We start from the raw sequence: 24,439 nt of genomic DNA on the forward strand, positions 1-24,439 counted from the left end.
AGTTTATTATTTTTGCATGTTTTTCTTATAAGTGGTACTTTTTGTATACTATTATAGGTTCTTACTTTCATTTCCTTTTGTATTCAAATTAGTAACCTAAAGATTGCTACTGATAAATGCAGTATAAAAAAAAATGAAATACTCTTTGTTTTATTTAAGTACTTGAAAACAATACTGTTAACGGTTTATAATGCAGCTATAAGGTATGAATAATTAGAGGCGCTTTGGGGAATTCAATTGTTCCTTGACTAAAACCGTTACGTTTTTGCATCATGTATATATTGTTTTCTATTAATTCTACAATTTGTTGTTAGTTACCAAATGCTGAGATACAGGATTAACGAACTCATCTTCATTTGTTTATATTGTTCGTCTTCACATTTTAGTCACTTTGATTACATATGATTTGCACATCTTTAATATTGTATTATCGCTTGGACGATTAAGTAAGATAGATATGAACTATACTTTACTATAGTTGTAAATTAATGTATTTATTTACAAGTATATATATTTTTTTTTGGTTTCTTCTTATTTACAGTTTAACTAAAATTAAACATTTAGATGATTGATCATGTGTGCTTTGTTCCTCTGTTTATTGCCTGTAAAAAAATAACAACAACCTCGAAAGAGTGATTTGATGTGTGTGTTTATGTGTGTCCATGAAGTATGTATATGAAAATACTTTGGTCCGAAGGACATGCTTATCTAAAATATACTTAGATACTTGTTGCCGGTAGGAAAGGGGATGAATAGTGTTTGAGTATTTATTCTTCATTCGCTCGCCGGAAACGTAAACAAAATAAATAAATAAGTTGCATTCACCCGCACCGTTCATTCGTAACAGAATTATCATCAATTCGGGAGTTTCATTTCCAAAAAAAAAAAATAAGAAAAAATTCTCCCAAATTAGTTTTGCTTCGGATGTTGCGTGGGCGGAGGATGGTGTGTCTTGAAACACTGCAGCAGGAATGCTGTATAGGTGACGAAGGCGATGCCGATTGCCAGAAGGGCGTACATGAAAATGTTTAGTTCCGGCTGCCGGTAACGGTTCTTGCGTAACCATTCCAGCACGTCCTTCTCTGATTTGAGATCACCTCTGTATATGCTCGGAAACCGTCGACGGAAGTACACAATTGAAGGCAGATGAGTGACACCCCATTTCCTGGCGTACCGAGCGTCCGCCATTTTCACGAACGTTATATCGAAATTGTCGGTCTCGCTGTCGATGTTCTCCAATTTCTCCAGAATCACCTTGCTCTCCTCCGAATGCACTTCATCTGCGAAAACAAAGAAACCCAAATTAAGATTCGTCGTTGAAAAACGTACGGGAGGACACGCACAGAAAAACACCGTGACGAATTCGTTCTCCTCCAGGAGTTTCTCCAGCATTTTCTTGTTGACCTCTTCTATTTCGTTTTTGATCTCAAAAACATCTTGCGAAGTGAGCCATCCAAGAATCTTTTCCGCCTGCGTGAGGTCGCCATCGTAAACCATCGGAGTCTTTTTCCTGAAGTACATCAGAGCAGGCAGAGTGTGCAATCCTTGCTCAGCGGCAGCATCGGCGCTGCAGATTTTAACGAAATCTATGCCAAACAGATCGGCTTCACCATCGATTTCTTCCAGCTGCTCCAGAATTTCTTCGCATTCCGGACAATCATCATCATCTGCAATTCAACAATTATAATAACGTGATCGGTAAACCCATAACAAAATAGCCTTACAGAAGAAAACAGCTAAGAACGGCGATTCGTTCAGCAATCTTCCGAGCATCCTCTCATTGACAGATTCAATCTCGTCAGCCAATTCTCGGTTATCATCATCTATTAACCACTCCAGCAAAGATTCCTCGTTCTGCAGATCTCCTTCGAACAGTAAAGGATTACCATTTCTAAAGTACACCAAAGCCGGGAACGTTTTTATGCTGTATCTCTTCGCCAATTGCGGATCTTGAATTTTCACTAAATGGATTCCGTAGACATCGCATTCATCGTCAACGTTTTCCAAGTCCTCGAGTATTTCCTCGCAAATATGGCAATTCTGCTTGTAGAAATACACAGCCAAGTATTGAGTATCCTCAACCAAATTCTCCAACATCACTCGCGTGATCAACTCAATCCGATCCTCGGTTCTCTGTTGAATCAACCACTGCAGAACCTCCTCTTCCTCAACAATATCTCCTTCAAAGATTCCACCTACGCCATTCTCAAAGTACATCAGCTGAGGCATGTCGGTGGTACCAAATCGTTCGGCAACTTTAACGTCATACGTTTTCACGAATGTGATGCCGTGCCTCTCGCAATCGTCGTCAATATTTTCGAGTTCTTCCAAAATTTTGGTACATTGCTCGCAATCTTCAGTATCTAAAATTGGTTTGAATTGATAATGATTAGTAATGAATTGTATACATTCACAAAGGGTCTTCGACCAAAGCACAGTTAGCTAAGACTACTACAGCAATCAAAAGTAAAAAAACCAATTATTTACGGGGTGTTAATTTTCATAATTTCGTTATACCGTTCGTTCCTGATTCTTCTGTAGAGATTGCGTGATGTTTATGGACCTTTTTGTTGTTATGTTGATTGTCGCACATATCACAAAGTGTCTTGTTCCCTGTACATATAGATTTTAGAGCCTGTTAGTGCATAAGCAGTTTACGACATCGAGATATGTTTGTTGTTGATTGTATTGAAGTTGATCATGTTGTTGTTGTGTAACCGATGACATGTAATGTACTCACAGAAATAGACTGCCAGGGCTTCCTCCTCCTCGATCATGTTCAGAAGATCGCTTCCACCTGTCGCCTCGATAATTTCTCCTGCGGGATCCTTTTGGGTCAACAGCCATTGCAGAATCTGTTGCTCATCATATAAATCACCGGCGTAGATGACAGGTTCTTTTGATCCGGTCTTGAAGAAGAGAATGGCTGGCAAAGCAAACACTCCGTACTGCTTGGCCAAGTTCTTATCATCGATTTTAACGAAGTTGATCCCAGCTGAGTCAGCCTCATCGTCTATATGCTCCACCTCTGCTAGAACTCTTGGACATTGCTTACATTCGGCGCTATCTAAAATAATAAAATTTATTAAGTACAAGCAAGTAAATCGAAATAAAAGCAACATACAAAGAAACACTGCAACGTAATCGGAGCTCTTCTTGATCTTCTCGAACATCTTCCTATTAACCTTTTCAATGTGATCGGTAAGTTCCATATTCTCTGGATCCGTTAACCAGTCCAAAACTTCCTCTTCGTCATCGATGTCACCATCGTAGTTGATCATTTTTCCTTTACGGAAATAGCTGATACCTGGTGGATTCCTGAAGCCATATTTCTTTGCCATCAGCAGATCCTTAACTTTGACAATTTTGATTCCGTATTCGGCGGCTTCGTCGTCTATCAGCTCAATGTGTCTCAAGATTCTTGGACTGTCTGTGTCCTCTTCGTTGTCTTAAAACAGCTGTGAGAACAATTTGCAAACATATTGAAAATCGCTGAACTTACAGAAGATCACGGCCAGGAATTCCTTAGTTTCAATGTACTTGAAAAGTGTATCACGAGTGATTTCCTGGATGCTGGCATCATTCTTTTGATCCATCATCCATTCTAGTACTTCGCTCTCGTCCAGAAGATTACCTAAATGTTTTTAGTTATTCATACGACATGTTCTATTGAGTCTGATAAGAGAGGCTCAGTAGTTTTGGAATGGCTCGTCGACAGAAAATAATAAGATTATAGAATAGAAAAACAATTTATTGGATAACAAAGTTTACATGTTGTTTTTATGCTTTCTCTTTCTTAAGACACTTTGCACGGCGCGGCAGTGAATTGCGATTTCTTTGGTGTTATCAACAAATTGCCCCCCACTTAGAATTCAATTGAAACATCGATTATATACACGTAGAGGATTTCTTTGGTAGGTATAGGTTTTATGTTGCAATTGTATTCGCGGTGGTTTATATCATGCAGCTAACTAAAATAACATGCCTAAACTTAACAAATAACAATTCTTTTAAAAATATCTTAACAGTAGGTTAAAAAGACAATTTTTTATAATTCAAAAAAGAAAAGAAATAATAATAAATAATAATATTATGAAATAGAAATTATAAGTATTGATGAAATGAAATTAAAGAAAGTAAAAATGAAAATGTAAAGGAAAACGGCTCACTCGAAAAGCTTCAGATAAGAGCAGATTAACAAGAATAATTTTGATCTCCGAGATCACATCATCGAAGGCATCATTTGGCTTCACCATGGAAAACATGTTTTTTGATTTATTAGAATTAGTGCTTACCACCACCATATATATTTACCAGTCCCGAAGAAGCCCTTCTTGCCTTTATCCTTTTTGGCAATGGCCATGTCTTTGCCTTTCTGTTTCGACGGAGGCGGAGGCTGTTTGACTACTTTGGCATCTTTGCGAACGGTTTGCATTGGCTTCGGACTTACTACTTGCTTCGTCGGTTGGTTCAATTTGGCCACCTTCGTCCCTTTACTCGGTTTGCTCGGACAGCATTGGTACGGCTGGTAGGACGCAGATTTCGGAAGTTGATTCTTCCCGCCTAACCCGACGTAGAAACAACCATCGCCTGCATCAGGAAACATAATGTCAGATTCATCACTCGCAACAGAATATTCAGAGAGATATTATATTATTATGATATTTTAATTTCATTGGTTTTAGCAGTTAGTAGAAAGAAATTAGACGTAAACAAAAGGAGTGAGTCTGACACTATGCCCTGCATGCAGCATGGGAAGGAAACATGCACAGACAAGGGACGCCCACTCCAGCAGCGTCTACTTCGTCCACAGGTCCATCTAAGGGTCACTACCGCCGTTACCTGACGGCTTCTTTCCTTTCACCAGATGATCAACAACATCCTCATCGTCATCGTCGTCGTCATCATTACTGTTGTCTTCATCGTCATCATCATCATCATCCTCGTCACTATTGTCTTCATCGTCATCATCATCATCGTCGTCACTATCGTCTTCATCGTCATCATCATTACCACTATCATCATCATCCTCATCACTATCATTGTCGTCGTCGTCGTCGTTGTCACTGTCATCGTCATTACTGTCGTCATCACCTAAGACATCAAGGCAACATGCATCCCCCATGCAAACAACCACACCAAAAAAATCCCAGTTTTCCTTTTTCTTTGATAATAGACATTGTACCAATTTAAGCAAAGCACGCGCATCCTCGTTTTGTTTTAATATTAAAGTCACCAACATTTAACAGATAGATAGAGAGAGAATAGACCCGGTCAAGATATTTTTAAAAAAAGAAAACCCAAAAACAAATCAAATATAGTCTTACTTTTCTGTTCAACAAGCCATTCCAGAACTTTCTCCTCTTTTTTGAGGTTACCTATAAAATAAGAGTGATTTTTTTCAATTTCACAACCCTACAATATTGTGCACATGATATGAATGAATTGATGAGAAAGATCAAGTAACCTTTCGTTTCCTTGTTAGTCAATGTTATCTTAAAACTTTCTTACCATCGTACATAATGGGAACACCGGTTTCGTAGTAAACCAGTGCCGGAAAACTGAAAATGCCAATTTCCGAAGCCAGTTTAGAATCTTTGCTCTTCACAAACTGAATTCCGTGTTTGTCGGTATCATCGTCGATGGTTTCGAGCTCGTCCAAAATATCATCGCACTGTTCGCAATCGTCCGAATAGAAGAACACGGCGAGATGCTCGACATCATTGATCAAAACCTAAATGCTGATCGTTAATAAATACACTTAATATATGTTAACTAGTATAAAAATTGACCTGCAACGTTTTTCTATCGACATTCTCAATTACATCTGGAGCAGAGTCATGCAAATCCAAAACCCATTCCAAAATTGCCTCTTCGTGCATTAAATCACCGGTGTAAATATCCCTGAATCTGTGCCTGTAGAAAGCCAATGCTGGTAAACTGGGCAAATCATATTCCTTATCGATTCCATCATCGGAAGTTTTTACGAAATCAATATCCTTCTCCTCGCACTCATCATCGATATTCTCCAGTTCTTGCAAAATCTTTTGAGACTTCTTATCGCCTTCTTTATCTGCAATTCAATTCAATTGAAATATACAAATACACAACTTATTACCAGTAACTTACAGAAGAAAACAACAACGTGATCATTCTCCACCAAAAGTTTATCCAACATTTTGCTGTTAACTTCCTCGATACGATCTGGGATTTCTAAGGTGTCTTCGTCAGTTAACCAAGCCAAAACTTCATCCTCGTCTTCAATATCGCCAGAATAAATCAAAGGTTCCTTATTCCTGAAGAACACCAGTTTAGGGAATCCCTTGATGCCGTACTTCTTTGCCAGAGACAGGTCTTCGGTGGTCACAAAGATGATACCAGTTTCATCAAGCTCATCATCAATGTTCTCGAGTTCATCCAAAATGTTATCGCACTCTTCGCCTTCCTCGCATTTGCCGCTGAAATAAACAACAACGTATTCGTGTTCCTCGATCAAATCCTCGAGAATCTCATCGGTGACTTCTTCAATTGTTGCGGAATTCTTCTGTTCAATCAACCATTGGAGAACTTCGTCTTCGTTCATCAGATCGCCTTCGTACAACGATGGAATTTTGTTCTCGAAGTAGATCAACGTTGGCAAATGATCGATTCCGAATTCTTTGGCTTCGGCGTCGTTGTCGATACGCACAATAACGATGCCTTCCTTTTCGAGTTCATCGTCAATGTTTTCCATTTCATTCAAAACGCGAATGTCCTGTTTGTCATCCTTGTCGTCTGAATAAATATGGATTGGTTATAAAGTGAATTCGAAATGTTACGTTAAACTTACAGAACAGAACGGCAAGATATTCGGTGCCTTCAATGAGACGATCCATCATTTCGTCGGTGATGTCTGGAATTTCGGAGTGTCTTTTCTGGTGAAGCAACCAACCCAGAAGCTCTTCCTCCTTAGTTAAATCACCTTCGTAGAGGTGAGGAATTTTCTTTTCGAAGAACACCAAAGTGGGAATGGTGTCGATTCCGTACTCTTTGGCCTCATTGTCGTCATCGATTTTAACGAAGGCAATGTCGTTCTGATCACACTCATCGTCGATGTTCTCTAATTCATGCAAGACCTTCTGGCTCTTCTTTTGGTCTTTATCGTCTGAAAATGAATACGTAAATGAATATTTACAAGGTAAATGCAATTAGATTTAAGTGGCTTACAGAAGAGGACAGCAACATAATGCGTTTTTTCGAGGATGATGTCCAACATCTCGTCATTGATGTCTTCGATCTCGTCGCTCTTGATTTGATGCTCGAACCATTTAAGGACCTTCTCCTCCTCTTCCAAATTGCCTTCGTAGAGGGTTGGAATGCCTTTCTCGAAGTAAACAAGCGAAGGAATCTTTTCGATTCCGTATTCCTTGGCCTCGTCATCGTTGTCGATCTTCACGAAAACGATGCCGAGTTTGTCGCATTCGTCATCGATATTTTCTAACTCGTTGAGGACGCGCTGTGACTTTCTATCCTCGTTATCATCTGCAAAAACAACAAGATTTAGAAATAATACCCAACATGACGGAACGGTTTTAATTACAGAATAGAACAGCGACGTTTTTCCCATCGTTGATGAGTTTGTCGAGCATTTCGTCAGTAACGTCCTCGATTTCGTCTTTCTCGAGTTGCTGCACCAGCCATTCGAAGAACTCCTCTTCCTGCTCCAGGTCACCATCGTACACGTTAGGAATACCCCTTTCAAAGTAAACCACTGCTGGTAAATTGTCGATTCCGTAGTCATCAGATGCACCTTCGTCGTCGATCTTGACAAATTGAATTCCGTGCTTGTCGCAATCATCATCAATCTTTTCGAGTTCTTCTAACACGGCCATAGAATCTTCGTCACCGTGATCATCTACAAATTAAATTTTCAATTGCGAACGAATTCTTGAAATGGAAACTAAGACTTACAGAAAAGTACGACTAAGTTATCGACGCTATCGATGAGAGTGGAGAGAGTTTTGGAGGTGACGTCTTCGATGATGTCTTCATCATCTCCAGTGCTTTTGTGCTGGACCAACCATTCCAAAACATCTTCTTCCCTTGTCAGCTCACCTACAAAAATTACCCGAATTTTTAAATATTATTAATTGCACTCGTTAAAGTCTCACCTTCGTAGATGATGGGCGTTTGATGTCTATAGTAGACAAGGGCTGGAAGTTGACCAAGATTGTACTCCTCTGCAAGATTTTCGTCATTGATTTTGACAAATCCAATACCCAGCTGGTCGGCCTCATCGTCGATGTTCTCCAACTCTTGCAACACCTTGGAGCATTTTTTGCACTCTGGTTTATCTAAATGATGCACAATACGAATTAGCAAAGAAACCCTGGCCTATGGGGGTTCATTCCACGTTTGATTTTTTTTGTAGATATTAAATATGTTGGTTTCTTTATTATTAATTGCTATTAAGACGCGCGCTGCGAATAGTTTGGCAGCGCATCTCGTTTAATGCAGATCTACGGTTCGATTTACGATGGTGTAATTTTAGAGCGTCGACATTTTAAGAATAGATTTTATTATTAAGTCTTCATTTCAAGTCTCAAAGTGCTCGGTGTCATGCAAAAAGACAGCAAAAAAAAATATGATATGAAAATAAAAAATAAGTCAGAAAGGGGTGGGGCGAAAACAATTGATGAAATGAGGGCGTGATAATTAATTTGCGGAGGGGAGGACCACCAACCAAGAAACAAAAACAACAAAAAAATCATTAAACTATTATCCTACAGAATTGGAATTTATTAGACGCTGATGAATATGACGATTGAAAGAAAAAAACACAGTTATTGGGGGTGTACGTTCTGCTGCTGACGCATGCTTGGTGCCTGTTCAAAACGCGACACATGACGTTAGGGCGTACCCAGGGGCGGAGCGACGCGCATTGCGCACGCGTAATTGCTAATTATGCAACGTTAGAACCGCCCCCGAATTAATCGCCCTGACATATGTCACAGCACAACATGGCAGCTACTTACTTACTCCCCCGCGTGTACAAGTATTCGAGTCCGGACCTGAAACATGCCCACACCACACGACATTCCTTATAAAAATTAACACATAATTAATCTATAATTAATAACCATTCGTTTCCCAAATAAAAAAAACAATACCCACCGACGATAACAGTTATTCACAAATATTATTACGTAAAAAGCGTAATTTTTCCTCTCCTCTCTTCATTTTATTTCCAACCCAACTTTGTTTACATTACAGCGGCCCAAACGAAAAAAGAAAATACGACAGAGAGAGAGAAAAAAAAGGCCGAAATTTAATTTTATGTGCTAGCAAATAAACAATGGCCTGAATCTTGAATATTTTTAGACCGCGATGGGGGCTACAATATAATTTATCACTTACAGAATAAGACGGCAACATAGTCCGTTTCTTCAACGATCTTATCCAAGATTCTGGCGTTCACTTCTTCTATCCTGTCAGGAAGATCCATAGCCTCTAGACTTGTCAAGAAGTCCAGGACATTCTCCTCGTCCATCAAGTCACCTGCAATCATAAACCATACATTAAATCTACTTGTTGCAAACCTCTAAACGACATTCAATACATTGCGAATATTTTTATCGTAAATGCACGAATAGATTGTTGCTGTCCAAAGAAAACCTAACGGCAATTTAACTATATTTATATACATTTTTTTTGTTGCTCGGGCATCTCGGATCATATGAGATGAGTAGAGCTTCGGAAAATGTGTTTAAAAATAGCCGTTCACTAAAATGCTCTCTCTCTTGGTGTGTGTGTGTGTGCCCCGCTGCGCGGCTTAGAATAGCAGCGTTTTATTGTGTTAGGCGATTTGGGCATTTGCGGCAGACATTCAGAAATAGATGGTACTTCAATTAATCCTTCGAAAGATTCCTTCGAATTTCCGGACACGGATACGTCGATCTCAGCTGAAGGACTTTTTGTTTGACTTTGCGAAACGAGCAGGAAGAAAGAGCGACAGTGTTGCTCAATTCACGGTCCCGTGTCCCCGCGTTTATTTTACATATATTCTAATTTAATATAGGTCACACCGAATGAATCCACCTTGGGCCCAAATCGGAAAAAGAAAAATATTCCTGAAATCTGTGTCAGTCAACTTCCATTCCCACAGAAATAGATTCCGTCTTACATTTGTCCACTATTTTTAATATCGCTTCGATTACAAATATTATCCTAATTTTCATCCAACAAGCGTCAAGTTCTTCCACTAATTGCTCAACATTTATTTCAGATTTACCATAATTTTAAAAAAATATATAAATATAAAGAAATATTAAAATTCTGATATTATAAACTAATATTCATATTATAATTACTAATAAGTGGTGATAACAGAAAATTACAATCATGTTTTTGTTTTGCCTAAATATGCAATATTACTTTAATGTAATTGGAAACGTGCTTCGTTGTTATGAGATAAAAAAAAATGTTGTGTTCAAGAATGCATCTGGACTAGGCAGAATTGTGCCAAGTGTATAGCTTGTAATACATGCAGATTCGTTCCAAAATACACTTAATTGAACTGTTTAAATTTGGAGCCAAAAAAATAGGGGAAAAAAAGAAAGAGAAGACAGATGAGTTCACCTTCGTAGATGATCGGCTGCTTCTCCCTGAAGTAGGTGAGGGCAGGGAAGGTCTTGATGCCATACTGCTTCGCCAATCGTTTGTCGTTGATCTTCACGAAGTCCACCCCAAAGGAGTCTGTGTCGTCGTCGATTTGCTCCAGCTCCTGCAGAACTCGATCGCATGTGGTACAGCTGCGAGCGTCTGAAACATCAAACAACAGAGATGAACACGTAAACAATTGCAACCGGTTACGTAAATAGTTATTGATTCGAAAAGAAGCATCCGAGTGAGAATGCTCGTAAACGACTACATAAATCCGACGATTTATGCGGCTCAACGTGTAAATAATACTGGCGTGCACGAAGATCAGTAACAATTATAGCTTATTTTTAGGCACTGCAATCAACAGATTCTCCTCTATCTAGTTTTTTTTTCTATGTATTATTTTTTTTATATATATATTTGATTCGAAGTGCGGATAAATCAAAGTAGAAAAAATCGACAGGGTCGAATACGTAACTGATTTTGGCAAGTGCACAGAGCTGCCGATTAATGGATTTGCACTCAATAAATTTGGTGCCTGGTTTACGTTACGATCCGTCTTGTTTATGCAAATCGTTAATTCAAACTATACCACCAATAAATACATAATTTCATGTTCATAATTTATATACAATGTTTACAAAATTTTAATTAAAATCATGTAGAAAATATTCAAATTTATTGCTCCGCTTGATTTGAAATTCATAATATACAGCTAGTATTAATTAGTATATAGGATTGTTGCAAATTTATTAAGTTTTCAAGATGTTATTCTATGCAAATAAACTATTGAATTACATTAGTGCAATTAATGAAAAGGATCCATTCACGATTTAAGTGGCGTCATTGCGTAACGCGACTGAAACATTTACATCGTGTGAAAATAGTTTTCAGATGTTGGGACTGAAATTATAAATCGCCTCTCTGAAAATAGCGAATGGTGCGAAATAAAAATGGCGCAGAGAGAAATAAAAGAGATGGAAATTGTAGAACCTGTGAGTTAGAGAAGGACAGATAATGAGAGTAGCTGAAACATATAGAGAGAATGTCGGTGAGAATTGAAAGGATTATCCTAACCACAGTTTTGTCAACCACCGGCCAATCTAAAATTAACTATTTGAACATAAACATAATACGTTTCATTATTTTTACAAGATGATACTAGTCGTTTTTTTTTTACTTCCACAGATGTATTTTAAACTTTATTACTCTCTGCTGTATCAGTGATATTTGCACATTACTCATGCATTTTGTTTGCATTCATATTGAATTCAACTTAAAAATATTTAGTTTACTTATAAATTGGGCATTTTACAAGATTGATACTAATAAACTATTTTAAATAAATGTATGTTTGATAAAAAAAAATGAATGTTTTATTTATTATAAAACCTGAAACAGTTAACATTAATAAAATATTATTGTATTTTCTTTTTATTATTCTAATAATAACATCACACTTATTAGTAGGTAGGAAATAGTCAATAGTATAGATTTTGAGAATGGAAAACCAACAGAATATAACTTGACTATATTCACTCAATTGTGTTCGAAGCGGCGCTCAGTTTTTCCTATAAAACTAAGGTCATTAGTGGATTCGATCAAAATGAAAATAGTTTTATGTAAACTGAGCATCAATCAGGTCAACGAACTTGTAATGTTAATTATAGCACTTCAAGTTCGCATACTCTGAATACATTATATAAAAATAACCGAGCATCTAATAAATCTCATACAATTCAACTATTTCCAATGTTTTACTGAATGTTCCAAAATTTAGTCATATTATTTTTTTTTGCAAAAAAAAATATATTTGATTACATTTTTTATTATACTCAAGTGATAGATAAGTATTCAATACTGCAAACTTCTAAATTATTTTTATTTTAAGTTATTTTTAATGAAGATTACTATTAGATTAAATTTAATTGAACTATGTAAGTCTTATTGTTGACTGTTGTAATATAAATGTTATTTTAGTTCTTAAAATAACATATAAAATCGTATTTAGATAACTGCACATTTCAAATGCTATTTATAGAATTATTTATACAGCAACTAATTCAAGAAAAAAAACATATTATGGGTTAAATCATAATAATATTTATATTTTTTTAATAGAAGAATTGCATCAAGGCTTTTAGTAAATACTAAATTAATCATTTTAATATTAGGAGATAAATAATGAAATTATACATGTAATGCACGGTTATTTGATAAATTATTTCTAAAGGGATGGTCTGAATCTCGTTTGGAATTTCATTAAGGCTCCGCAAAAAGGGTCAGTTGCTGTTAAAACGGTCGACAATATTGAATTTCGGAGCATGCATTAATACGATTATAGTCCAAACATTGCTTGCTTTTCATCTGAAATAACTTCATATCTTTCATTTTGCTAAACTTATAGATGAAACAAAATAGTACTTTTTTTTTCATTATCACAATTTTAATTTAAATAGTTTGATTATACAAGAAAATATTTGATACATTTGATAATACAACTATCCATTATTTTAAGTATGATACAACTATTGTTGTATTATAGCTTTTTGCAACAAATTTTACAATTATTTTATATATTATTTTTAAATGTTTAGTTCAGTTTTAATTTGAAAAAATAATTTTTTTGATTTTTCAATTGTATTCAAATCACGTTTTTTTTACTTAGGTCTAAAGTAAATTTGACAAATATGTAAAAGATGAGCTTTCAAAGTTCTTTTAAGTTTTTGAAAGATCTTGAACAAGGTTCAATTGTTTTTTTTTTATTCTGAAGACTTTTCAAGCAACAGTCAAGTTAATTCATGAAAACAACTTGTAATACTGGTATAAACTCTGATGTAGGAGTTTGAAGGAGATCGAATTACTTTTTATCTTTCCAATGGGAGGTTCTTTTGGCATTCATTGTTTGAGTATATTTAGTCTTGTTTCGAGAATGTTAGTTTTCGTTTCTCGGTTTTCAGGGGTTTCGCCATTGTGTGTATGTTGATGAAATATTTTGGTCTTGGGTGCTTTAGAAATACATTCGCTGTTACGTCAATATTCATGCGTGAGTGTTGGCGTGTGTGTGTGTGTATGCACGTGGATAGATGGGTTGTAGTAGGTGGTGGTGGTATTATTTGTGAAAGAAGATACGAGCGAGCCGTGGAGTTCCGCGAGGTTCTAAAGGTACGCTCGTCGCGGCCGTTTCGAACACTCTCTCGCACACATGCAAATATACATACACAAATACACACACACACACATATATACACGCACACATAGACACACACTGGTGGTCGCGCCAAATCGGGATATGGCATCCACAGACCAGGTCCAACTCACAGACTCCCAAAGCGATAGAACAACCGCGTCTAGTGTTACGCGCCCCGGGAGTTGAAACGATGCGGATGCTTTACTCTTGTACTTACACCAGAACACGGCCACATAGTCTTTCTCGGCTAGAACGCGCTCCAGCTGCTTGGCCGTGACCTCCTCGATGACGGGATCTTGATGGGTTGTCGGGCCACGTTTGGCCGTCACCACTGCCACGAGTAGAAGCCACCACCACATGCTGCAGTCCACTACTGAGATCTTGGACGCCGAACGTCGCGACGCTATCCCTCTCCCACCACCACCACCACCGTCGCAGCAGCAAACCGTAGGCTCAACGACGCCCCGGATAAAAAACACTCATCTACAGATTGCTCCCACATCCTACACGACAACATAACTCACATACACGCATCCCAGGCATTCGTCCAACACCATTGAAACGTCCAAACTTCCAACCTTTCCTTCAAGTACATCATCGCTTTCACTAAGTTATTGAGCTATGTTGAAACAAATTCAATACGTTGAAACAATGACTATAGTATTTTGATACAATTTGATGATGTTGCAATATTCAAAATAGACAACGTTATAGATGACAAAATTATCAATGTTTCAACAAAGTTACATTGACATATATAGTATAGTAGATAAATTAATAGTTTTTTTGGACTTCCATAAAGTGAGTTACAAAGTCAATAATTATATTTGGACACCTTTAAATATTTCATAATTATTCATAAGTATTTTGAACAACGACTGATTATCTCAGATGACAGTTATCACGTTGAAGAAAGTTCATTAGAAATAATTATTTTAGAATATTTATCTTAAGATAACTTTTTTTTAAACTACTGAAGAATAGTATTGATTATCTATTCGATAAATGTTGTGTTGACAATGTGTGTTCAGTCGTTATAATGGATTAACAGCAAAATTCACAACAGAGTAAATGTGATACTCACTAATTCAGTAATCTGATCGGCTTCGTGTGAAATCTTACGATCGCCTGCATCAAATTACCTATAAATACACGAGCGTACTATGCTACACCGATAGAATCTAGTTAGAATATACAAACGATCATTTGAAATGGATAAAGACAAGCAGAAAACGGTTGCCATTATTGGAGCTGGGCTGGTAAATATTAATTGTATTTTAGAGAAATATTATCATAAGTGGTTATATAGGTAGGTTCTTTGGCTGCAAATATAATGGCGAATAGAGGATACAGAGTGGAGCTGTTTGAGAAACGTCAAGGTTTGTGATCAAAATTTAATTTAAAGAGACGAAGTTATTGGTTTTACAGATATCAGGAAGATGAAAGTAGCGAAGGGAAGATCTATAAATTTGGCGCTTTCAAATCGAGCTAGAGTAGCTTTAAGAATTATTGGACTAGAAGATGAAGTTCTTAAAGCCTCAACGCCGATGAAAGGACGTTTGATACATGATGTTAACGGAAATACCAAATCAGTTCCCTATGATTCTATAAATGGACAAGTGTGATTATGCGTTTGATAATCATGATAGATTATTAATAAATAACTTTTCAGTGCTTATATTCGATTTCACGAAACTTTTTGAACAAATTATTGATTCAAGGTATTATTTATATTATACATCTGCATATTTTATTTGAGTTTATTTGCAGAAATGGAAAATAAAAGTGATATTAAAATAAATTTTAATTGCAAGTTAGTCGATGCGGATTTCACGGATCAAAAGATAACTTTTCTAAAGTTTGTTAACTAATAATGTGCTTTATCACTATATTACATTATATATTATGTTGCAGCATTGAAAAGAGCGAACATTTTAGTTTAAACCCAGACTTTGTGATTGCTGCTGATGGTGCTCACAGCGTGATTAGAAGAGTCATGCAACATAGATGTAAAATAAATTACTCTCAAACGTTCATCGATCACGGTTACATCGAGCTAACTTTAGACTCCAATCATGGCCATCTCATGGTTCCTAACCATCTCCACATTTGGCCTAGAGGAACGTTCATGATGATAGCTTTACCGAATTTGGATGGTAGTTGGACAGTGACACTGTTCATGCCCTTTGAAAAGTTCAATGCGTTAAAAACGAGCGACAAATTGCTCTCATTCTTTAACACCACATTCCCTGACTTTTTAGCGCTCACCACTTCGAGTCAACTTATCAAAGATTTCTTTAGAAAACAACCGTTGCCGTTGATATCGGTGAAATGTGAACCGTATCACCAAAAGCGATTCCTTTTGATAGGAGATGCGGCGCACGCGATGGTTCCATTTTACGGGCAAGGAATGAACGCTGGTTTCGAAGACTGTTCTATTTTAAGTAATCTCTTGGACAGGCATTGCGACAACGTCGATTTGGTTTTCGAGAGGTTCACGGAATTGAGGAGGAAAGATGTTTTCGCGATATGCGATCTCGCAATGTATAATTACGAAGAGATGCGCGATTTGGTCACTAAAACGAGTTATCGGTTGAGGAAGTCCGTGGATGAAACGCTGTACAGATGCTTTCCGGGTATCTGGATACCCTTGTATAATTCCGTTACTTTCACCTCGATGGGTTACAATCAGTGCATGCAGAATCGACAATGGCAAAACCGGGTCAGTTATTGATTTCCTTTTCTATATATGATCGCCGTGTGTATTCATATAGTTTGCATATTTCAGGTTCTAATGGCTAGCGCATTTTCGATTATTTTATCCATATTCTTAGCATCCTATATTATGTGTAATATTATATAAAAAGTAATGTTGAAATGTTCAAAAATGCACATTCTTTTCTATTTTAGTTAATTAAAAGAAGTGCGTGTTAATTCCTTCCCTGATCATATGTAAGTGAAATAAAAAAAAATAGCAACGGTTTAAGTAACATATATATTTTCTTATATAAACAAACGAGAAAGCTACGATTTAGCTTCCTTAACAGATTAAAAACGATATTGAGCCTTAACTTTCTTAAATAGTCTTACGTATGATCTCCTTCCCTAATTAATTATGTATCACTGTGATCATGAATAAATACAGCAAACTGCAAGTCGCCGAGCACTTCAAATAAACTCGAGCTTCGTCTGCTCGGGATTTTGGACGTAGTTATATTTCTGTTCCTCGAACAGATTAATCAAATGCTGCTTGAATTTCTCGTGCAGAGTATCGATTTGCTCTTGCGTTGGGTTGGCGTTCTTCTCGACTTCCATCGGTTGACCAACTGCAAATAAAAAATACCATTTAGAATATGTTATTGTTTTGGGATGAGACGATGGACAGGTTACCAATTGTGTGGACCGGTTTCCGTTTCGGAATCATTCCGAACGTGTACTGAAAGAATCCGCGACCGACGGGAATCGCCGGCGCCAGACCGATGTACTTCTTCAGCCATTCCTGCACGGATCTCAGCAAGGATCCTTCGGGGTTCTCGAGCTGATCGAACAGATCCGTCTCGCCGAACGATATCACCGGCACCAAAGGCGCTCCGGTCCTTATTGCGATCTTGATGAAGCCTTTCCTTTTGTCGTAGATGATCTTGTACACGCCGGGTTTGCAGTAGAACGCTTCGGTAGCTCCGCCGACCATAAGTATCGCAACATTACCACCTTCCTCCTTGTTCAGGATGTGAGAAATGGATTTTGCGGTGGCCTTGCAGCCGCCCAGGCCGAGCGCCAGCTCCCTGAAGAACGGCATGCTGAAGTGCTGATCCAAGGTGATGATGTGTGTCTTGTGGTTGGGGAAGAACTGATCGAAACCTCCGTAGTTCGTACCGAAGGCCATAAAAGGCCCGGTGCACAGCATCCCGTGCGGATAGCAGCAGAAGAGGTAATTCTTTTTCTTGTCTAAGGTCATCCAGGGGACGCGTTCCAAGCTAGTGGGGAAGTACTCTCTGGTATATTTCCACCAGCTCCAGCTGCGCATCCACTCGTTTCTTCTGCCGCTACGCTCGGACGTGTGTCTGTCCATAACCAAAGCCCAGAAGAGGTACAGAAGAGTCAACCACCAGTATTGGGTGAAGAGCACCAAGTACACGGCTAAAATGGAGCCGGCGAATCCTCCAAGTACCATAGTTATGAACCAGAAACCTGCTGCTAGAGTCTGCAGTCTCCGTCTGAACGGAATGTTCAGCGGAGCAAATTCCACTCCCAGGCACTTCATTATTCTGAAACATAAAAAGATTGATATGTAATTAAATAACTCAAATTACCTAAATAGCTACCACAAATTGATATATCAAAGCAATTTGTGTACTCTGAATAATCATCTTATCCAATTTATATAATTGTATAATATGACCATTCCATGCATTCATTGCATAAGTAAATGATATAAGTGAGAACAACAATCATATACAAAAACATGTTCATATTCTGTATACCTCATCTTGCACGCCATCACCATCAAGAAAATTGAAAAATATACCACAGAGCTGCTACAGATAAACATGCTTCTATTACATAAATCCTTAAATTTTGATAGAACTCTTACAACGATTGACTATAATGACAAACGACATTTTCAATATGTAAAACATTATCTGCTAATGACACGAATAAATAACCTTTATATTAATTTTAATTACAATAATATTACTTAATCTTTGCCTTGAACTTTAAAACAACCAATGTAAATCACCAATTTAATCAAGTATTGGCCGACTCGTGCTTTCATATCTCGTGATTATAACATAATAGAACAATATTAGGTACGTTTATAAGCTACATTGTTTGTTGATTGCTCTGAAACGAAGCCAATGAGATCTCAATCACATCAGCAAAGCACCGAATTCATTTACACGATAAGTGCATGTAGCGTATAATTAATTATGCGGAACGGTACTCACTCGAATCAATATTGATAAACGGAGATATTCTCTTATCGTCCGTGCTGTGTTCCGTTGCATCCGCCGCAGAGTAAAACGAGAAAGTTGCGGAGTAAAATTGAAAATTTATTTTCATCGCGCTTTATTGAATTAGAGCCTCACCTTGAACGAACATTAGCGAATTAAGGTGCTTTCTACATTACGAAATCAATGCAAAAAATAAATACTTTCTCGCGGATCGTATGATAAATTTTAAAATTTATTTCAGTGCTACTTGTGCTTCCTTCCCATTCAAATACGAACAATGCCTTAGGTCAACAGCCTGAGACTAAATACCTTTATGTAATCGCTTCTAATTGCGCATTCGGTGTCCTTGTTGCATTTGATCTTCTAGTCTCAATTACAAAAATAGAAATAAGTTGACATAGTTATTTTATTATTATTATTAATAAATTGAAAAACGATGTAAAAAAATCTGTTATTGATAATTAATTATACAAAATTACACCAATTAAATATAATTTTATTTCATAAATTATATATATTTGTTTATAATAATATTCTCAAAATTTATGCATATTTATGCAGTCGCAATTTATAATCAATGATCGGACGATCTAAAATGTTGTTACGAAACGCTTTCCAAAATATATGCAAATACGCTTTCTAAATCCGGTAAACTTACTATAATGAATCTCTTGGATCGATACGCACTGCAACAGGTGCAAATTGAAACTTATATCACGATTTAATTTATTACAACTACGTTTTACACTAATAAAGATTGGATATATCCAGAAAAGAAGTGATTTAAAATTGAAAAATACTATACCCACAATTCGAGGCCCGTTCTCTATGCATGTATTCCTGCCCCGATGAAATTTAAACACAATGAGCCGTTTCCTGTTTCGCCGTACTCTTCTGCCCTTACGAAACAATGGAGCAAGCGCGCTTTGAAAATAATGTTGTTCTCTCCTAAATTCATTCCATTTATCTGATTAAATCTCTGTACAATATCCGGATGTTATGAATGTACACAGCGTTTGTGTACGAGAAAGATAAATATAGACAAATTATGTATTATTTCATTGCCAGTGCAAAAATATTATTATCTGAATTATTGTTCATAATAAAAATACACTAGTTATTATAGTTTTATTGTATTAACTCTGATAGAATGAATATAAAATCGTAATTAATATTATACAAATGATATTGTTTTCAAAACCAAGCTGAGAGAGAAAAGTTCAATGAAACCTGTATATTTTTACCTTCGAAACAAACACTAAAAAAATACACGTATAGGCCAAGAACGAAATAAATTTACTCAATATATAGCTGAAAAAAAACTCGATTACATTAATTCAACTTTATTTGGGTTAATACTACTGGTTAACATTTAAAACCTGTTTCAAAATAATAAATTTCGCAATAATTACTCGTGAATAATGATTTCCTTAATTAAGCATAATTATTAACGATAAACGAATATTAGCCTCACAAAGTCTATTAGAGTTAAACTAATAGACTTTGTAAGGCCCTAGGCGCAACCTGAATTGGACACCCCATATTGACCCTACTAAGAAAATCATAACGTTCCTTTTGGCGATTTTTAGCATTAAATTAACTTTATTTAAGAGAAAAACTCGAGTTTGTTGTTATGGGATGGCATACATGTGGGTTTGTCGCTCATTTAGCCAGTTTTTGGCAATTTAGAGGCCTCATTAATTTAAGAGGTCGTAGGCGCGCGCCTACTGAGCCTATGCGGTAACGCACCACATCTAATAGAACTAAAATTGTAACCAAATGTAATTTGAATTCATTTGTGTTAACTTTCTTTACGTTCTGTAAAAGTCTATTATCTGATGCATTTAAATCACTTTGGACAAAAGTATGAACTTGTTAACAAATTGAAATGCACGAACAACACGTGTACGTGACTGTCATGACTAATAATTTGGGTGTAGCAGATCAAATTTCTGTAGAGTTTTAAGTACAAATCTTATAGTTTTGATAAAATATTAATGATAATTCCAAAAATATACAAGCATGATACACAAATTATGAATTATCTACACAAAATAAATAATGAATTAAAGAACTTAAATAATTATCAAATAATCTTATTTAAATTTTAATTACACTTTGGTTTATATAAACTAGCTTGTTTAAAAAAGGAAAAATTAAGTTGTTAGAAAATTTGAATGTTTGAAATTACAAAAAAAAAGCAAGAATTAGAATTTAGTAGTCCAAATCACGTAATATAGTTCCAAATATAGTAGTAGTATTAATAATAAATTAACTTGATCAATATATTTGTAAGATTTTCTTATAACTAGGTAGAAATTGCAATGAGATTTCACAAAATTGCAAATTTATCAAAAAATTAGGTATATCAAAATCTCGACAACCATAATCCCGACTGTATCAGAATCTCAACAACCATAATCCCGACTATATCAAAATCCCGACTGTATTAAAATACCGAATATAGCGTAGTCACCATGTGCTACACTTTTTTTTAATTAATAACAATAAATTATTATTAATTTAGTTGATTTTGTTGAATTATTCATAATAAATCTTTAAAATTATGGAATTTAATAACAAATAACAATAACAATTTAAAAGTCACTACGCTCCGGAATAATATAAAAATATTAATGTAGACATTTTCGATATAGTCGGGATTATGGTTGTCGGGAATTTAATATGGTTGGGATTTTGATATAGTCGGGATTATGATTGTCGGGATTTCTATACAGTTGGCATTTCAAACGTCGGGAATTTGATTGACGGCATTTCGGTTGTCGGGCTTGCGATTGCCACCGGTTATAATTGCATTGACATGCTATGAATATTTTCTATCTGAAATATACGTCCGTAACGTTTACGATAATAATGGCGTATTTAAATAAATAGAGAATATTGACAGACTGCCAACGAGGTTTTAGATCAAATATATCAGTGGATAACGTATGATGTTTGCTAAGACATGTCATTGTACGTTTTTGCGATAAAAATACCGACTGTTATAGTACACTCTGTCACTATAAACTATAAACTTAATGTTAAATCTTTTGATGAAATACATAATACAAATTAATGATTAATTTACACTTTGTTGTAACAGTGCAAAAACTACAATAAACATTATTAGTGATTAAGACTACATGAACAAAACGGGTTTGTTATTTTGAATAATCGCAATACCTATTAATATTTAATAATAAATAAGCGTTTCTCTTTCTATAAAATATATAGTTATGGTTAAGGCGATCGACAAGTATGTAAGTTTTACATTCATAGCGAATGTTATTAATAATTGCAATTGAAAGTTTTCATTTCTTGGACAATTGGAATTCGCGTCGAAACGAAAGCATATTCCCCGCGCAACAAGCGTTCGCTTTATATTATCTTATCTGTAAAGTTCCGCAGCAATGGGAATAATTATGTAAAAGAGCTAGACATTTCTAAATATAATAAATAATAAACGTGTGTACCTTCAGCAAATGCTTTGTTATGCCACCATATAACGTGAGATTCGACTGACACGTGGTTTTTTCTTGTGGTGTGATGCGCGGAATCGACCAGAATCACATATTTCCTTCTCGAATGAAGCAGAGTAGCGTCGTCTTCATTAACGGATGGCCCGAACAATAATAACAGATTTATATTTTTGTGCGTCTCCGAATGCGAGAATGTTGTGTTGCGTTGTTGAGTCAACCAACGGGCAGTGAAACGCGTGCGGGAGAAAACGTTTTAAAATTAAATACCATTGGCCCCACTCGAGCTCGGACACCGTTCCAACTGGTATTGTCGGTTCAGTCGGTTACCACTCTCCATCCTTTCCCGATACCACCGACAGGTCATCATCATCGTCGTAGCAAGAGCGGCACGAAGAATTCCCTCAACATTGTTCTTCGAGAATACCTGTTCCTTTCGTTGCGTTCCAAGTACCATTCTTGCATTAAAATGCTACTTCCTCTAATTACATAATGAGTTGTATCAACAAGCTGATTAGCAGCGACAATAACAATTGTTATAAACTTAACAAAGTGTTAATAAAAAAAACATCGAATCAAACACTTTGTAACTAATTATTTACAACTTGTTACAATCACTCAATTAACTATAAAATGATTAAATAATGATTTTCATATGAAGTGAATAATTTGTGAATAGTAAAAGATGATTTTCACAAATATATAATATTAGTATTAATAACTTACAAGAAAACATTCAATACTAAAATAGAAAAAATTGTTGACAAAACAATATTTGTTTTTAACAATTTGCAAATCAACACGCGATTCTTTTAACACGAAGCAGGATACTTATTTTAAAGTATACTAAAACAACTTACATGAAAGTCGGTAGTTAATTGTATACTTATATAGAAGATTTACATAATGCATGTCCCACTTCAAAAAAATGTCATATCTAAACAAAGAAACTAATCAATAATGTATGTGGTAGATTCATTAACTATATGATAATTAACTCTATATAGTTTACATAATGAACTAAATATAAATAAATGAATCTTAAATAAAATAAACTTAATACTTTCGACTTTATATCTATACAATGAAATAAGTTTACAATGTTATTGTTTTGTGTGTATTAAGAAAATAAAAAAAAAATCGGAAAATCCATAATGTGGATTGAATGTAAAATAAAGTTTTATCAAATTTATTTTGAAAGTGATGACAAACTGGTTATTAGTAGTTAGTCATGTAATGTTTTTTTTTTTTTTTTTGTAAAATTCAAGCCAGGCAAAAATATAATTGAGCTTTATACTTGGAAGTACAAAGAAAAACGTTATCTAGTGGTACGTGTGAATAGTCACAGAGTTCATACGAAACTGTACTCTTTCTACATTAACAGCTGAGTGCTCTCGTGTGCATGGTTTATAATACAACAAAAGGAATAAAATGAATCAAAGGAAGATTCTTTATATTATTAATACTCGATATTTTCAGTGTTAAAAGAAGGGTTTTTATCTAAAAAGATTAAGTGTATATGTTAATATAAAATTTGTATTATGAAATTGTCTACAAATATGATTCATTAAATGTTCTAATTAATATAATTAACTTATTTTTTTTTAAATTTGATTTCAATATTGAAATACAAACACTACAATCTTTGTTCCATAACAAACTATATTTTCTTATTTCCAGTACTTAAAATAATGCACCTTGCATATTGAACTTTATTCATCGAGGAAAGTGCACAAATAACAATATTATCTTAGCATTGTATCATGAGAATAACAAAATTGACCGATCCAATTAGGTACACAGTCGTGCGTGTACTAAAAATGTAAACAAGTTTTATCTAAGCGAAACTTACTTGAGCACAATTTCTGCAAAATCCATGCTGTTGCTTCCTGTGTCCGCTTTCTCCATTTTCAAATAATTACGCTTATTCGATTATTGGGAAAGGAATTAAACGTTGAAAGGTGTCAATACACGCAACGACTTCACGTATTCGTAGTAGATTGAGCCGGATCTAGGAATTCGTATCAGTTACGATAAAGAAGTGGAGATAAAATTTGTATAGTAAAAAAGCTTGTAAGAATCACTTCAAACTTTGTTCGCTTTTTTAAAATGCATTTTGCATAAACGTTGTATTGTATTTGTGTCTAATCAAAATGTATCTAAATTAAGAGCAT

General features: G+C 35.6%; 3 protein-coding genes across 9 annotated transcripts; 1 reads left to right on the forward strand and 2 right to left on the reverse strand.

Annotated features, from left to right (window-relative positions):
- Window positions 1-262: 262 nt before the first annotated feature.
- Window positions 263-14,360, reverse strand: LOC108567391. Of its 4 annotated transcripts, XM_017927811.1 has the most exons (19): window positions 14,049-14,360; window positions 10,618-10,800; window positions 9,397-9,537; window positions 9,015-9,050; window positions 8,151-8,333; window positions 7,951-8,094; window positions 7,580-7,894; window positions 7,207-7,521; window positions 6,830-7,144; window positions 6,130-6,774; window positions 5,793-6,073; window positions 5,512-5,734; window positions 3,503-3,634; window positions 3,125-3,448; window positions 2,741-3,067; window positions 2,518-2,613; window positions 1,725-2,363; window positions 1,344-1,667; window positions 263-1,280 (listed from the first exon to the last, which is right to left on the reverse strand). In XM_017927811.1, exons 1-19 carry the CDS (start codon window positions 14,188-14,190, stop codon window positions 910-912), a joined length of 5,136 nt encoding a protein of 1,711 aa, XP_017783300.1. In that variant the 5' UTR covers window positions 14,191-14,360; the 3' UTR covers window positions 263-909. The 4 variants fall into 4 exon arrangements, with proteins under 4 accessions (XP_017783300.1, XP_017783301.1, XP_017783302.1 ...); XM_017927812.1 differs by lacking the exon at window positions 9,015-9,050 and having other exon boundaries at window positions 14,049-14,359; XM_017927813.1 differs by lacking the exon at window positions 2,518-2,613 and having other exon boundaries at window positions 910-1,280; window positions 14,049-14,190.
- A 405-nt stretch (window positions 14,361-14,765) lies between these two features.
- Window positions 14,766-16,812, forward strand: LOC108567394 (kynurenine 3-monooxygenase). Of its 2 annotated transcripts, XM_017927822.1 has the most exons (8): window positions 14,766-15,090; window positions 15,141-15,210; window positions 15,260-15,450; window positions 15,504-15,552; window positions 15,602-15,689; window positions 15,746-16,553; window positions 16,620-16,697; window positions 16,742-16,812. In XM_017927822.1, exons 1-7 carry the CDS (start codon window positions 15,043-15,045, stop codon window positions 16,692-16,694), a joined length of 1,329 nt encoding a protein of 442 aa, XP_017783311.1. In that variant the 5' UTR covers window positions 14,766-15,042; the 3' UTR covers window positions 16,695-16,697; window positions 16,742-16,812. The 2 variants fall into 2 exon arrangements, with proteins under 2 accessions (XP_017783311.1, XP_017783310.1); XM_017927821.1 differs by having other exon boundaries at window positions 16,620-16,766.
- On the reverse strand, window positions 16,808-24,264 carry LOC108567395 (2-acylglycerol O-acyltransferase 1-like). Of its 3 annotated transcripts, none has more exons than XM_017927823.1 (3): window positions 24,118-24,264; window positions 17,222-18,099; window positions 16,808-17,157 (listed from the first exon to the last, which is right to left on the reverse strand). In XM_017927823.1, exons 1-3 carry the CDS (start codon window positions 24,171-24,173, stop codon window positions 17,000-17,002), a joined length of 1,092 nt encoding a protein of 363 aa, XP_017783312.1. In that variant the 5' UTR covers window positions 24,174-24,264; the 3' UTR covers window positions 16,808-16,999. The 3 variants fall into 3 exon arrangements, with proteins under 3 accessions (XP_017783312.1, XP_017783313.1, XP_017783314.1); XM_017927824.1 differs by lacking the exon at window positions 24,118-24,264 and adding an exon at window positions 22,263-22,568; XM_017927825.1 differs by lacking the exon at window positions 24,118-24,264 and adding an exon at window positions 18,781-18,867.
- Between the last annotated feature and the right edge of the window lie 175 nt (window positions 24,265-24,439).

The sequence above is a fragment of the Nicrophorus vespilloides genome, unplaced genomic scaffold, assembly GCF_001412225.1.
Source record: "Nicrophorus vespilloides isolate i.1.1-1 unplaced genomic scaffold, Nicve_v1.0, whole genome shotgun sequence".
NCBI classification, from domain to species: Eukaryota; Metazoa; Arthropoda; class Insecta; order Coleoptera; family Silphidae; genus Nicrophorus; species Nicrophorus vespilloides.